The following is a 17,311-nucleotide window of genomic DNA, read 5'->3' as shown; positions in this document are numbered from 1 at the left end:
CCCTCTATAGTCAGTAGCCTGCACTTCTAATGATTACCAGCACTCCACACATTTACATTTCGTGTTGTTGGGCAGAAAACAAGAATAATGTCACATTTTAAAAATTTAAAATTAATGCCATACTTCATCACACAAGAGTGTTGCATAATAATTATAGTGAAAATAGCTGATCTACAAGCACTCAACGCCTGATGCGAGGCGTTGTGTGCTTGTAGATCGGCTATTTTCACCACTTTAAAATGTTTTGAAGATGATAATAATAATACAAGGTTACACGTCCCGACAGCTACGAGTTGTTAACAAATAATAATTGTATAAAAAATGATGAAGTAGCCTCTCTCAAATTAAAATTGCATTCACTGGCTGTGTACATTAATGTAATACCACTCCTTACTGACAGGGGGAGAACTATATGGAGAGAACCTGCCACAAATCCCCCTCTTTGGTCTCCCTTGGTGTTTCCTCTGTTTTGTTTTCATTGAACACGTGGTAGATGGCCCACAAAAACCTATTCCAGAGTTCAAATATTAGTTATATTTAAACATTTTTGTACGTGCATGTTTGTGTAGTCGTATTCCTTTAAACGTCACTCCGAGGCCCGTATTACACAGAAGAGTCACACTGGAGTCAGAGCTTACGTTGAACGTTTTGTGTCTGACTGTCTTTAAAACTCTGCGAGAGCCGTATGTTGTCCCACTAAATCCAACACATGGGGCTTTGAGCGAGTTTTTGCTTCCTCTGTGGACGCTGATCATTAATCGGAGGCAGAAAAACATATCAAAACCCTATCTTTTGGTGCTTTATTGGCATCATGTTGAAGTCCAGGACGTTCGTGAAGAAGACCCGGTCGGGCGGGGTGATGAAGATAGTGAGAGAACATTATCTGAGGGATGACATCTGGTGTGGGAGTGAGGTTTGCACTGAATGCAAACAGGAGTCCACGGTGCTGCAGAGCCAGAGGGATGCGTGCATCGAGAGCAACCTGTGCGCCTTCCCACACTACCTGATTCCAGACACTAATGTAGTGCTGCATCAGGTAATTCATTCATTAAAATCCGTGTAGTGTGTTTGTGTTTAATGAGCGAGAGATAGTGTTTCTCAACCTTTTCAGGCCGCGACCCCCCACAATAATCACAATTCGATCTGGGGAACCCCCAGGCCCTCACCATATTGGAATTGTAGGAATTGTTGAGACATCACATTTAGTTTGACTCGGTTCCACACTATAAGATCTACAAGACAATTTGACCAGTATTTTAGTGGGCTTACTGGGCTATAGTTTGTTGATTACTTTTGATGCAGTAATGTTCTATTTATTTGAGGTATTAAAGGGTTCTTAAAAGTCCTTAAATTGTCACTGTCACCTGGGGACTGCAAAATAATCATCAGGTTGAGAACACAATATTTATATGTGTGTTATTTACCTTTAAGTTCTACATCTATACTATAATTTTGCGAATGTCTGAGTGTCTGTCACAGCGTTTCTCCTCAGTGGCTGGAGCAATTGATCTGAAATCGCATCACCATAAGCATATGAACACACCTGACATAACTGTGAAGCCCGTTTGTCACTTTCACAAATCATATGCTGTATATTAGCATTTTTATGGTGTATCTACTATCTATTCTGCATCTAGCTTGAGGCACATCTATTCTGCATCTAGCATGAGGCAAAATGTTTAACCAGCTCTGTGTGTGTGTGTGTGTGTGTGTGTGTGTTTGTGTGTGTGTGTGTGTGTGTGTGTGTGTGTGTGCAGGCAGGCGGGTGTGTGTGCAGGCGGGTGGGCGGGCGGGCTGGGGGGGGGGGGGGGGGGGGACAGTATCTCTGTAGCCATTAAACGAAACGGGTTTCTTACATTGATGCTCCTACAGTACATCATGCAAGCACCAGTTAAAGTTACTTTCCATCCCTCATATACTGTGTGCACAGTGCACATCCCATAACCCACACACTGCACATCATTTTGGAGCTCATATCTTTGAACGGGTAAGGGCTAGTTCTGTATAATTCAACCACTGTGAGAATGTTTTGAATGAACTCAAACACAGGGAACCTGTTCAGGACAGGTAGTCCATCATCCATGATCTTAATTTGTGCATTGTTGCAGTAAAATCTTCATTGTTAACCACTTTCAACCTGGCTTTATAGAAGAGCATTTTCAGACATTGAGGCCAGGGTTGTGACTAGTTGTGACTGAGCATGTAGATGAGCTATTTTAACTGTGTAACAACATTGTATGACAAAGTATAGAATAGGGCTTTAGTGGTTAATTTATATAGTCAAAGTATCTGGAACTTGGAAGTTGACGTTTCGGTCGTTAGACTTTCATCAGGACAGACAATCTCTTTCTTTGATTTTATTATCAGAGATCCCCTTCTGAACATTTGCACCTTTATCCTACGCACCTGTCACCAACCTTTTGAGGTGTGCATCAGCCTCCTTCTGAAAAACATAGACAAATTATGCACATTAAGACTAGATTGGCAGGCCATTTTTCTTAACCTCCATTTGTCTCTATCATTCTACCTCAAGGAAGAGCAATCTTTTGGCCACGCCACGGCCACACAATTAAATTCAACACTGAGGATTTTGGTGTAAGTGTGCAATGAACCATGGCCTTGATAATATTGCTGTATTATTTATGAACCCATGTTGTGCTCCCTGTCCCGTGTAGATCGACGTGCTGGAGGACCCCCTGATTCGTAACATCATCATCCTACAGATTGTACTCCAGGAGGTCCGCCACCGCAGCCCGCCCGTCTATAAACGCCTAAAGGACATCATCCATGACAAAGAGAAACATGTCTATACGTTTACCAACGAACACCACAGGTAGAATAAATCAATGGAGGTTTACTTGGACAAATGAAAATGAACTTAGACTTAGATAAAGGTAGACACAGTTACCTTTTATGATATAGATCCATCCATGTCTGTAACAAAATAAAGTAGAAAAATCAAACATGCACAATGCACACTTTCCTGTTCTACCTCGGATTTGAACCCGGGTCTCCTGCTGCCAATTGTTGACATTTTTACCATTGAGCTAATGGATCCTGGCTGCTTGATCTTCTTGACCTTCAGGTAAATATGTGTGTCAAAGAAAAATGATTGTGTCAAAGGTCATATCTTACCTAGACACGGAATCTAAATGTCTATAGAAGAGCAGAGGGACCAAATACAACTGCCTCAATTGTACAAACTATTATGTATTAACGTATACTCTGCCATACAGATTTGACAAAATTAAAATGTATGCATTAACCCATTTAGGCCTAGAATTATTGAATGCTTTAACTAGTGAAAAATAGCAGATATACAAGCTCACAGCGCGCGAGCTTGTAGATCTGCTATTTTTGAAAAAGTCGTGAAAATGTGTGCAAATCTTTGACTATATGTATTTCAAAGCGAACGTTTGTAACTCAAATTTTGCTTCTGGGTGGTCCCTGGAACTAGATATTTTTAAATGGGGGTCCGTGGCCAAATAAATATCATTTTGGGGGTCCTTCACATGAAAAGGTTTGAGCACCACTGACACAGTAGTCTCTCAAGAACAGACCAACTGAGCTCCAGTTAAGTGAAAAGGACCTTTTCTTTGACGATGGCTGGCCAGATTGCTGACATAGAAACATAGGTTTTTCAAAAGACACTTATAGAATCGGGGTAAAAATTCTAATTTTCACGATTTCTCAAAAATAGCAGATCTACAAGCTCGCGCTGTGAGCTTGTATATCTGCTATTTTTCAATAGTTAAAGCATAAAATATTGCGTCATAATGTGTTCAGGCCTAAATGGGTTAAAAGAAGAAAGTTATGTATGCTTGTCCAGTACTTTATTTTCTAGCTCCACCATAATCTTTTTACCTTCAAATTGTCCCATTCTTCCAGAGACACATTCATTGAGCGTGAGCCGGGGGAGAGCGCCAATGACCGCAACGACCGTGCCATCCGCGTGGCAGCCAAGTGGTACAGCCAGCACCTGACGACCGCCGAGGCAGAGGAGGATGGGCTCAGGGTGGTCCTCATCACCAACGACCGAGGAAACAAGGAGAAGGCAGTGGAGGGGGGCCTTCTAGCCTACACATGTAAGTCGTCTCCCGTTGTGGCCACGCTGCAGTGTATAAACAGTTTTACAGACTAGGGCTGTCACGATATGACATTTTACATGACGATTAATTGTCACTCAAATAATTGGCGATTAACGATTTAATTGTGTTTTTGTCGTTGATAATTAGATTTCTGTTTGGCTTTTAGGCTTTGAAGTTGTACATGGTAGATGACACATAACCTAAATATACAAAGAAATTACTGACATATTTGACAACTTTATACTTAAAAAAGAACATTGATAGTGGAAATAGCCGATCTTGTGAGCTTGTAGATCTGCTATTTCCACTATTTTTGACATGGAAACGATTATGACGATTATGAAAAATAATCACGATTATGTAAAATAATCACGATTAGACGATTATGTAATAATTGTGACAGCCCTAGCCACGCTGCAGTGTATAAACAGTTTTACAGACGTGGTGTCATTTCTTAGAACAATGTAGAAATTCAATGCAGCACGGTTCTTTTTGTTTGCTCTCCCAGGTGACGAGTATATCAAGAGTCTGATAGCCAACCCTGAGCTGGTGGATCGCCTGGCGTTAACCAACGATGAAAAGGTTAATTGACAATTTGTCACAATGCTGCTTTGCTGTTCATTGTATTAACCACATAGGCCCTACTTCTAAAATAGCTAAACTAGCAATTCTACAAGCTCACAACACGTGCAACGCGTTGTATATCTACCATTTTCGCTATTTAGTAAAAATATTCGCCTATGACGAAAATACGGATGGCTGGTTGAAAGTGTGACAAATGTCAGCCTTCTAGGCACAGGACAGTATCTATCGTTCACTTTATTCTCCACCGTTTCACTTCCTAAATCTCTACTCAACCTCTTTTATTCTCACTCCCTCCTTTTGCTTTTCTCCCTTTATCCATCTCTCCTCTTCCATGTGTTCAGAATGAGATCAGTAGCAGTAGAGTGTTGTTCCCAGAGCACGTGCCTCTCTCCAGGATCCAAGCTGGCATCAAGAGTGGCACCTACCTCCAGGGCACATTCAGGGCCAGCAGAGATAACTACCTGGAGGCCAGTGTCTTCATCCAAGGAGAAGGGGAGGACAGCACTGAGGTGTGTCTGTCTGTCTGTCTGTCTGTCTGTCTGTCTGTCTGTCTGTCTGTCTGTCTGTCTGTCTGTCTGTCTGTCTGTGTCCTCTAATCAAGAGAAAACATGGAAAGGTCTCAATGTGATGTCAGTTACCCCAGATCTTCTTCAGTTTGGGTGAAGTATAAGTATTACATAATGCAGTAGTAATAACACTGTAGGTGTATATTTCTGCCTGTCACTCATTGTGTCTGATCCCTTACAGCCCTACAATATTTGACATCCATGGAAATGTTTAAAGTATGTAAGGTCATTATTAGGGTACTTGGGTGGTGCAGTAAGGTTCGCTGAACTGAGAAGAATAGGCTCGGTGCATAACTGTAGCCCTCCAGAAGAAAGATATACCATATACTGTTCATTTTGCCACAGCGTTGTTGGATTGGTTCAGTAGAAGATTTAAACCGGAAACATGACACAGACATATATTTCTGATTCAAATCTTCTGCCAACCCAATCAATCCAAGTTGTGGGGGAAAACAGATAACAGGTACCTTCTGGAAAGCTTATAGCTCGTACTCTGGAGGAAAATGTCAAAACAAAATCATTTTCTTTTCTTTATTATTAATATTATTCAACTCAACTCGTTATTAACTCCCTCCTGTCAACCAGGTTCTCCTGCAGGGCCTTCAGAACCTAAACAGAGCGGTGTACCAGGATGTGGTTGCCGTGCAGTTGTTGCCGAAAGACCAGTGGGTGGCGCCCTCCTCTGTGGTGCTGCAGGACGAGGGCAGTGCCAAGGACGATGACACAGCTGGGGACGAGGAGGAGGAGAAGCCTGTGAGTAATGGCTTATCTATGCATCGACGCATCCTTAGCGCGTTGAGAACTTGTCTGCTGTTTTCGGCATTCGATTCGATGCTGTTATGTATGACAAAGTATGAATCGGACTTAAGGTTCCTTCGACTGACAGGAGAGGAGTTCGACCTTTTGATTCTTACTTAACTGAAAAGGCAGATGTCTCTTATCTTTCCTGCCCATTGAATGAATGTCCTTTCTGTTCTTGTTTGTTTCGGTGCAGCTGAAGTGCATAGTGCCTGAAGTAGCCAGGAAGCCCACAGGAAAAGTGGTTGGAATCATCAAGAGGAACTGGAGACCATTCTGTGGCATGCTGGGAATCTCCCATATCAAAGAGGTGACTAGGCTCCTCAGCACATTCACATAGTGGAAGGGCCCCGTAAGGGCCCGTAACACTGAGGATTTTAACTGTGTCGATTATTATTTGCTCACTAGCCTTTTGCACGAACTTGGATAGTTTATGGAAAACTTGACCAAACCTGGTATGTCACCTTCTTACGTTGCTTCTCTTCATTTTTAGTCAACACGGCACCTCTTCACAGCAGCAGACCGTCGTATCCCCAGGATCCGCATCGAGACGCGCCAGGCTGCCGCGCTGGCAGGCCAGAGGATCATGGTAGCCATCGACGGCTGGCCTAAAAACTCCAGATACCCGAATGTAAATATAAATTGATGCCCACGACATAACGGGGACAGGAACTTGTGAACTAGTGAATCTAATGCACACACGTCTGATATGTTGAAAGCCGACTTGTGAACCGTTTCTCGTCTACGCCCTCAGGGCCATTTCGTACGTAGTCTGGGCAGCGCAGGGGACAAGGAGACCGAGACAGAGGTGCTGTTGCTGGAGCATGATGTCCCACACCAGGCCTTCTCCCAGACTGTGCTCAGCTTCCTCCCCACCATGCCTTGGAACATCACACCTGAGGTAACAGGATGGTTCGTATACTAATGATGGTGTTGATGCTCTCCTGTGTAGTGCTCACTGTGTGTGTGTGTGTGTGTGTGTGTGTGTGTGTGTGTGTGTGTGTGTGTGTGTGTGTGTGTGTGTGTGTGTGTGTGTGTGTGTGTGTGTGTGTGTGTGCGTGTGCGTGTGGCGCAGGACATGGCTGTGAGAGCGGACCTGAGGCAGCTGACGGTGTGCAGTGTGGACCCTCCAGGATGTACGGACATAGATGACGCCCTACACTGTAGGGAGCTGGATAACGGAAACCTGGAGGTGTGTACACACACACACACACACACACACACACATTTGCTCATAGAAGAGCAGCCACATTGAACGGTGGTGGTAATACATACTCATCTGGCATACATGAATAATGCCTTTGCACACATGTGAGTTTTCTGACAGTGTGTCCACCCTTGCTTGCTGTAGGTTGGGGTCCACATTGCTGACGTCAGTCACTTCATCAGACCAGGCAACGCGCTGGACAAAGAGGCTGCAAATCGAGGGACCACTGTTTACCTGTGTGGCAGGGTGAGGAGAAACATACAGTATACCTCATCCTTCGTTGCTTAGTGGGTTTTAAGTGTAGGATGTCATTAAGGGTCATTATTGTTGTTAAATTGTTTTTATTTTTTGATGATTGTGTCCACCAGAGAATAGACATGGTTCCTGAGTTACTCAGCTCCAATCTGTGTTCTCTACGGTCCAATGTGGAGAGGTGAGGACTCCATGCACGCACAGTCGCACGCACACACAAATACATTATCTAATATAATTTTGTCCCCCCCCAAAAATATATTATTTCATATAATATAGTCCCCCCCTAATAAAGAGTAAAGACCCCTCAATGTTGAATGCTCCTTGAATGACAAAGGTTCTCTCTCATCTCCCCAGATTGTCCTTCTCATGTATCTGGGAGATGAACCACAGTGCTGAGATTCTGAAGACCAGTTTTACAAAGAGTGTCATCAACTCCAAGGTAAATGATACACACACACACACAAGGAATGGGACGTTAAGCGATATTATCGTTTATCGTGATATAAACTCACAATAATTATCGTGGAATCGTCCTCTGTCATGCACTGGGATCAATTCACCTTTTATTTGCCAAGCTGCATATGCGGTACCATTTAAACCCTCTATTGGTAAAATGTACTTAACGTACTTGATAGTCATCTTTTCACTCTCTACCAAATCTCTTTGCCAAAAGATATCCGATCTACAAGCTCTGCTATTTTTTGGCAAATGTTCCTCCCCCATGATAATGGATGTTGGGGATATTTTGATTATCGCGATAATATCGTAAATCGCGATTTGTTTGGTCACAATAATCGTGACATGAAATTTTTATATGGTCCCATCCCTAACACACACACCATTTGTCTTGTCTGACCGACATTTGGTACATGCATGACTGCTACAGGTTCTTCTACTTCTACCAAACAGCTTTCATTATGTTTCTAAACCAAAAGCTGTAGTGACGGATTGAAATGTTCTGAGATATTCTTGGCTTTTCCATTGAATGTTAATAAAGAATATTTTCCCATCCTCGTCTTTGCTTCTGACGTGGTCCAGGCGTCTCTGACCTACGCTGAGGCCCAGATGAGGATAGACGATGCAACCATGAATGATGACATCACTAAAAGCCTGCGAGGCCTCAACAAGCTGGCCAAGATCCTCAAGAAGAAGAGGATAGACAATGGGTAAGACTTAGGTCATAGTCAGCACGACAAGGTAGTAACTTTGGTTCATTGGTTCTTCATTTGTTCATTGCTGGTTCATTAAAACTGCACATATAAGGGTGCTTTCACCTTTAAGGCATCTTTTCATGATGCCAGACGATAGGAGATCTCTACCTACATACATCTGGTGACCTTTAACACATCTGGTGCCAACCCCGAGTTTCCCGAGTTTGAAAAGGTACTACCGCTTTGCCAACCCCGAGTTTCCTGAGTTTGGGCCGTTTTTGATTTTTTTTTTTTTTTTTTTTTTTTTACATTTTTTTGGACCTCCAGAAATGTATTAGGCATGATCGCGATCGCGAAATTGCATGTTTAACCCCCATACCAACCCATTCTTTCAAACATGGCAGCCATGTTTGTTTACATCTGAAGAAAACATAATGGCTGATAAATCATGAATGCCTGAACGGATTTCCAAGCGGATATTTTTGTTTGAAAGCTGTGAACAGTGTGAACACACGTGGTGCATCATCTAGGCATGGGCGTGCACTTTTTACACAATTGCGCAATTACATGGAAGTCTATGGTAACCATGGCAACGTGGGACATTGAAGAGAAAAAATCATAGCAACATAAGTGTTAAATGCAACGCTTGTTGCTGCTTTGGAAACCAATCATGTCTGACACCACCCTAAACACACACTTTGGATTGGTCCTGCGTTGCTAATTGTTTCCACCAGGTTTTTTAACAACAGGGGATTGTCCTCTAGAGACTTGGCAGTGGGTCTAGCCATGTTTAGTCTGATTGAATCTCTTCCCGAAGGGTTTTCTCCCCTAACGTGGTTCATATGGGATGGTGCGAAAGCTTAAGTCGGACGCCGGTGTGGACCAAACGACCACACCCTGGTTCCCAATGTACGAGGTGGTCGCAAGTGAACTCTGGAGAAGTTTATTAGAAAATATATATCCAGTAATATATATATATATATATATATATTTATTTTTTTTTGTAGAAGATGAAACCTTCACTATTGAATATTTTGAACAGAAATCCATTGGTCATTCTTTAGAGACAACTCCACATGGTTATGGACCCAAGACGATTTGTTGTGATTTTGTTTTGTTTCAGTGCATTGACCCTGTCATCTGTAGAGGTCCGCTTCCACATGGACAGTGAAACCCACGACCCCATTGACCTCCAGACCAAAGAGCTAATGTAAGTGGACAGTCACGCAGCATCCTTGTTGAACTACCACAAACCTTGTTTAATTTGTTATCTCACCTACTGCAGTACATTAAAGTTGCCAAGTATAGCTAAAATAGCTGAGCTTGTAAATGTACTATTACAGGTATTTCTTAAGACATTTTTCACCTATTATGACATACCCAGTAGTAGGGACTCTATTCAAATATAAAGTCTAATTCATTTTGATCTCACACTATGTTAAAAAAAGCGCTTCTCTTGGTTGGCAGGGAGACCAACTCCATGGTGGAGGAGTTCATGTTGTTGGCCAACTGTTCCGTGGCCCAGAAGATATACGATGAGTTCTCCGAGTGCGCCCTGCTCAGGAAGCATCCTGCGCCGCCGCCCTCAAACTACGACATCCTCACCAAGGCTGCTGCATCCAAGGTGTGCACAAAGCTTTGGGTCTGCGTAAAGCAGGGGTCTTCAACAGGGCGTCCTCAGAGTTACTACAGGGGGTCCTCCAAATCTTTGTGTGATAGAAGCTTTTTTTCTCCTTTTTCTATATTGAACCCTAGCGTCCATATTCTGAGAACTTTAGCCAAAAATAGCAGATCTGCTCATACACACATAACTGTCTGTGTTTTTGCGGTGGGGCTGTTGACCTCGTTAGCAGTGACTGGGACTATATGCATGGAGGAATTGGCATAGCAACTAAACTGTGAGTAAAGTTAGGAATGGGGAAAAAAGAAAACGGGGTCTAAGCATGGCTTACCTGTGGCACAGTCAGTACTTGTCTTGGAGGCCAGGCTGAACTCCATATTTAGGCAACATTTTGATGGTCCGTGGAACTCCTCTTTTGGAGACGAAGCCATCTGGAAGAGAATCTCTTTGTTTCCACTCATTTCTTGTACATTTTCTTTTTGAACTCTTCACCTTTACAATGGAAGTCAACGGCAGTCGGATCAGGCTGAAACCTTGCTTAGGTTTGGAGTCTTACATCATAAATGTGTCTGTCAATGACAGACTGATTGACTGGCGTTATCATACTCCGTCTTGTTTTTTGTGAATTCATATTCATAATATCAGAAAGATGCAATATCCCACCGGTCGTATGTACTGTATATCCTCGATTCCATATTTGGGCAAGACTTAACATCAATATTATGCCATCAACATGGCATCAGTGAATCAGAGAAGCAATTCCGTTATTAGACTGCGTCTTGTTTTAACTGAAAGGGTATGACCCTCTCAACGTCAGGTCTGGAGATTACGTGGTTCTCAAACCTTTTCATTTCAAGGACTGACAGTTTGATATGCATGATCAGGCCATGTACTCCCATCAACGTTACAGATCTGTAAAGATCCATTTGGTTCATAACCAGCAACAATTCTGCTTGAGATGTGTGCCCCAGATCACGCTGGTCCATTGGTTCCGTTTGTACGCTCTCAGGACCTCAAAATGGAACCTAGCTGGTCTCCTGTGGTTCAGGATTGGCAGCACTCTGAGGCTAGCCTCGCGTAGCCAGGCTTACTCATCTGCGAAGAGAAAAGCCTGGTGTCAATATCAGGCAGAGACCGTTCAACTTCCGCCGTGAGAATTTCACCGGAAGACTGCAACGCATGACGCAACTTCCGTTAAGCGCAGCACTTCCACCACTTCCGCTAGAACCAACCGGAAGTTATATTGTGGCCAGGGTGCTCTGAGGCAGGCAGACTGCTGTCGTCTTCTCCGTTTAAAGTGTTCCTACACACAGGACAGGTGTCATGCATTTCAAGCCAGGGCACTATGCAGTCTGAGTGGAAGAAGTGATTGCAAGGCAGCCGTCTGGCCGCCTCGCCCACCGCAAAGTCCTCCTTACACAACGGACACTCCATATCGCTGTCCGCTTGCTCCTGAGAGATGTTGACTATCGGGAGAGAGGAGATGGTTTCCGTCTCTGCCGGAGGAGGGCCGGAAGGCTCATACTGCTCAAAGAACTGTGTTAAGACATTGTTCAACTCTCCATGTCCCCACACATAGTTACTTGGATGAGATTGAAGCCCTGTTACATCCTCTATGAAGCTCGATTCACATGAGGGACAGATGTATTCCGGGAGCCTAGGAATAATCTCTTTCTCACAGGAGTGGCAGTGGAAGTGTTTCCCGGAAGCAGCCGGAAACTCCATCTTTTAAACCCAGAACTTGTAATATTATTTCCCAAAAGAGACTTAAACTCTGTCCAACGTGATGCTGGTAATGTAGGCCTAAGCCTGCTTTTTATCTTGGGTGTGACGTAACACTGACTTAGTTAGATGCACCAAATATGTAAGTTTTGCACTGCATGACACCGCACATACAGTAACAAATTAAATACATTTTGCGTTATTGACAACGAAGCATATGCACAAAACAACTGAATTAAAATGTAATAATAATTAAATCATTGTGATTAACAATTAAATTATGCTTTTGACGCTGAACATTGGAACAGAAATGTTAATTTCTGTGTGCATTTTAGAACAAAGATTATAGGGCAGATATAACAAATCCTAATTCGGGGGTGTACCATGTCCACATGCTAGTCATGGCATCTACGCAAATACAGCTCCATATATGGGCATATACTAATGAAATCACGGATCTCCATTATGGGCATAAAAGGGGCAAGGACCGACAGACAGAGATTTCCATATATGGGCATATCAGTTGGATCGGCGGTGCAACATGGGTGTGACTAGTACCAATAATTAATGTACTCTGACCTAAATTGACCAATGACCATATTTAATCATTGCTTTCATGTTTTAAAAACGGCTAAAATAGCCGATCTACATCAAGATGCATTGTAATTTGTAAATCTGTCATTTCTGAACGTATTCTTCAACAGATGAATGGAAACGATTCTGCAAAACAATTGCGATCATCTCAAATAATTGCAATTGAAATACACTGCTCAGAGTTTGACAGTTGGGTTGACCTTTGTGTTCCTCACAGGGCCTGCAGATCCACACAGACTCTGCCAAGGCGCTGGCGGACTCTCTGAACGTGGCCACCGTGGACGGTTTCCCTTACTTCAACACGCTGCTGCGCATCCTGGCCACCCGCTGCATGATGCAAGCCGTGTACTTCTGCTCCGGCATGGACAGCGACTTCAACCACTACGGCCTGGCCTCTCCCATATACACACACTTCACCTCACCCATTAGAAGGTACCTCTCCCATATACACACACTTCACCTCACCCATTAGAAGGTAGCATTTGGTTGTTGTTTTGTCCCTGGTTTTTGCAATTTAAAAAAAAGGAAAGATGATTCTCCCCAGGGATAATGTGGTCAATCGTGGTAATTCACCCTTTGTCAGCCTTCTGATTGGTCCCCGACGGACCAATCAGCAGGCTCTTTCTGCCTTTCCCCGCCCTGGTTCCGCCTTTTTTTATGTTGAATTAGCTAAATTATCATTTTTGGAGAAATAAAAACATTTAAAAACATGCCCAGTCACTATACTGCAACTGAGAGGCTCCTTTTTACTGAAACCAAGTTTAAAATGAGAATTGAATACACAAAATAACAATAAGAAGCAACTGAATTTCAATGGTAGTGGATGGAGAGAAAGGACTTTGTCCCACCAAGACAGTGAAGACACAGCAACCAATGGGTGCGAAGAGGGGCGGGACTTGACAAAGGGTGAATTGTCTCCTTTCCCTACCGCTTCATATTCAAATCTCTCCTCCTCCCTCCATTCCCCATCTTTCTCCTCTCCACTCCATTGGTGAAATCTCGCTATTTCGACGTCCCATCATTTCGACTAAGGGTGAGGGTTAGGTTTAGACATATATTTTACTGAGCCTAGGATTTGGGGTAGGTTTAGGCATAGTGGTTAACATTCACCATTTTAGCATTCATTCACCAGCGTCGGCAGGTTAGCATTTCACCAGGTTAACTAACATTCTGGGACGTCGAACAGATGTCATGTCAAAATGATGACACACTCTCCACTCCATTCACCCACATCCTCCCTCTCCCATCTCGTTTCCTTTGTAGATACTCAGATATTATAGTCCATCGCCTGCTGGCGGTGGCTATAGCAGCAGACAGCACCTACCCAGACCTGATGGACAAACACAAGCAGTCTGCCCTCTGCAACAACCTCAACTACAGGCACAAGATGGCTCAGTATGCACAGAGGGCATCCGTGGCCTTCCATACACAAGTGAGGATGTGCATTTGTTGGGGCCACCCCTTTCATTCCCATCTGATATGCCACCGTTCCCTGACCATAATTCGAAATAAAAATGTTTTTAACAACAGCTGAGATAAACTTGCTTTTAGGTTCACAGTGATGGATTTGTAATTTTTTTTAATGCCACCTTTAGCTACTACAGTATGTCCCTGAACTTCATATGGAAACTGATATAGCATAGTGTTGGGAGAGGGAGCGATTCAGCCCTTTTGCGACCAGCACAGCTGATATCTTTGTTTGATGAGACCCGTGTGGTAGTGCTCATTATTCGCACGGGTAGAGCTATTTCATCAGATTGCTTCGTCGGAACTACTTGTATAATTAAAAACATTTTGAGGTATGATCTGCCTTCAGGAACAGCTCCAGAGGAGACGACTCACCATAACGCATGCTCTTGTTTCCTAGTTGTTCTTTAAGAACCGAGGCATCCTGAACGAGGATGGCTACGTGCTGTTTGTGAGGAAGAACGCCATCATTGTCCTCATCCCAAAGTTTGGCCTGGAAGGAACCGTCTTCTTCGATGGCAAGGACAAGACTGGCCCAAAACTGTGTTTTGATGAAGAGGTACAGTGTAGGCCCCTCTACTAAATAACAATGTCACATTCAATTGTTAATTTGTACTGGTAGTCCTTAGTTAATGTCTTTCAATAACTAAAACCTTACTCTATTGAGAAGTGTAGCTCATAGTCTAGGACTGGAAAGAGTGCTGGTAGTGGGTACTGATCTGTTCATTGTCCATCCGCATGTGTCTCCTTGCAGGTCCCCACCCTGACAGTAGAGCAACACATTTTCCACATCTTTGACAAGGTGAAGGTGACCATCAGTCTTGATGCCTCTAATATTCAGCACCAGAAGATCCGCATGTCCCTGATTGAACCCGTGGTAAGGACACACTACAAAGTTCAACATTTTCTAGGCCTCCTCCATCAAGATAATGATTTGTAACTATTATTTTTTTATGGACACTCAACCATAATTCAATGTTTTGCTTCTCCCCTATATACTGTTGTATTTCCTTTTTTAATAGTGATACATTGCATCTTTCTTTTGGGGAAAAACTTTTAGTTTAGGGCCAACAAAAACCTTACTGAACAGATCTGTTCTCAAAATATCAGGCTTTCCAGTGCTTCACTTCCCTTAGAAAATTCCCATGTAAATCATAAAACCAACTGGAGCTCACCCTGCTTTTCTTAACGTTTTGGTTTCTTTTTGTTCTAGATTCCTGGTGTTAGCGTCCCAGCCCCAGAGGTTGAACCACAGGCCAAGAAACCCAAACTGGACCGCTGACAGAGTATTACCCCCGTCCCCTCTTACGTTCTACAGTATATGGAGGTTTTTTTTTTAGAACTGGTTCATGGCAGGGATCTGTTTTTTTGTTTAACACATTTTACAATAGTGGCGTTATACAGCCACTTTCCTTGACAATCGGTAGTCCATTTGCACTTCAAGTTGTTCATAAAAGAGGAAAAGTGCAAAAGACCTAGTACTCTAAGGTCACTGTAATAAATCTCTGTAAACGGGAGCTACCTGATTTGCAGATTTTCTTTTCTACTCGGTTCATAGGAGTCACCAACATCGCCAACAATCTATTATGCAGGGACTTGTACACCTGTGTCCCATTGTATGGCTGTTTCCATTTAGTGTTTGCCTCATACAAGATGTTGTACAACTCAACCATTACATTTTGTTTTAGCCATAACGGTTGTCTCTTGCCTTTGTGTTGTCTTTTTACTGACTAAAGTACATGACCATTGGACACAGTTATTCTTTGATATAAATCTTTGGACACCCCTGAACAAATTGCATGCGTAAAGGGATATTTCACAATGAAAAACGCCCCCTTCCTATACAAATGTGTTGTAAATTCAAACTCCATTTTAACCATGACAGATTCAAACACAGCCTTCTCACATATTAGGAAGACCGTATGATTCACCAGCACAAAGGACTGTTTTAAAAACCTTTTATGAAATATCCCTTTGACCTTTTACAAATACCTTCTAAACCAGTTCTCAAACTTTTGCCAAAGACCCCCAAAATGTGTATTTGTCTGGACCAAGCCAGGGAGATGTGTTAAAAATATTCAAAGAAAAGTTCACTCTTTCATGGTTTTTCATGGATATTTGTATTAAAAATGTTAAACTCAAGTAAGAAACAAGCCACCTTTAAGGCTGTACTGTGAGAACAGTGCTGCACACCTCAATAAATATTTTTCAAAAAGTAAAAACAAAAAAAAGGCTCATTCACAATCCATTAATTTCACACAACCAGCAGTAGCCATATTCAGTATGGTTACAAAGTAAGATTTTCTAACCATCAAAAATGAAAAATTTCAAGGAAAGTTTTACAGACCACAGGTTATGTTAAATCTACTTCATAACATTATACATGTACACATTGTCATCAATTCAAAGTCAAGTTTCAACAGTCCCTTGTTCATGTCTATGCCAAATGGAAAAAAGTTAAATATCACAATTAAAAAGGTCTCCATTGTGCAAGTTCAGTGCAATAATAACATTCAACTTTTTCCTCTTCGGTCTCGTTTGTTCACTCAAGCTGTAAATTCTTAAAAGCATCTTTTGTTCAAGAACATTATTGGCTTATAGTATTATAGACATATGAACACTTTGCCAATTTATTTTTCATTTTTTCCATTTTCTCCCAAATTAGTGTAGTCCCTGTCACAACTGACCCCTATGGTATCGTACAGCATACGTCTTCACTTGTAGGAAAATCTAAAAGAAAATGCTAACCTTTTTTTTTTTATAAAAAAAAAAAAAAAAAGAAACGACCACTAGCCTAGGGCTAAACTAGTGGGGATAGCAGCTGTGAGAACACCTCAAAAACTAGTGTCCAAAATCAATGGGTCGGGTGGATCTGTGGGGAGAGCAGGTGGGAATGGGAGGGAGCTTGTTCAATCCATGGATTCATTTCAATTAAACAAAAAGCGAAGTGCTCAGAATCGCAAAACCGCAAAGGGTCAAAATCACAATTCGACTTGTCTGAGCGTATATAAGGAGAGATATAAGAACACATTCAGCCTGTGTTTGGAGGGAAGCTGTGCAGTGAGAGTGATATTTCTCACTGCACAAAATCCTACGGGCTGAGGGGGCGCATGTCAGCTGGGAATGTTGAGCGAGAGGGATAGAATTAAGGCTATACGTCCTACTGGTGGGGGCTCCTCAGTGGCAGATGAGCCAGTGGGGCATAACATCAGCACGAGGAATTAATTGGCCGACTAAATAGAGGAGAAAAGGGGGTC

At 42.6% G+C, this 17,311-nt stretch overlaps 1 protein-coding gene across 1 annotated transcript; it reads left to right on the top strand.

The window, feature by feature from the left end:
* The first annotated feature begins 755 nt into the window (after positions 1-755).
* On the top strand, positions 756-15,710 carry dis3 (DIS3 exosome endoribonuclease and 3'-5' exoribonuclease). Its single transcript, XM_080739789.1, has 21 exons — positions 756-1,036; positions 2,676-2,833; positions 3,889-4,085; positions 4,597-4,670; positions 5,015-5,182; positions 5,825-5,992; positions 6,234-6,347; positions 6,531-6,668; positions 6,792-6,938; positions 7,113-7,229; positions 7,389-7,490; positions 7,613-7,677; positions 7,854-7,938; positions 8,538-8,665; positions 9,774-9,860; positions 10,118-10,274; positions 12,805-13,019; positions 13,851-14,019; positions 14,455-14,613; positions 14,809-14,931; positions 15,268-15,710. The coding sequence occupies exons 1-21, from the start codon at positions 812-814 to the stop codon at positions 15,334-15,336; spliced, it is 2,865 nt and encodes a 954-aa protein (XP_080595915.1). The 5' UTR covers positions 756-811; the 3' UTR covers positions 15,337-15,710.
* Positions 15,711-17,311: the final 1,601 nt, after the last annotated feature.

The sequence above is a fragment of the Nannobrachium achirus genome (genome assembly GCF_963921795.1).
Source record: "Nannobrachium achirus genome assembly, chromosome: 13".
In the NCBI taxonomy this organism is placed as follows: Eukaryota; Metazoa; Chordata; class Actinopteri; order Myctophiformes; family Myctophidae; genus Nannobrachium; species Nannobrachium achirus.
The sequence above is the reverse complement of the archived record's forward strand: the minus strand, read 5'-3'. Positions and strand labels throughout refer to the sequence as shown.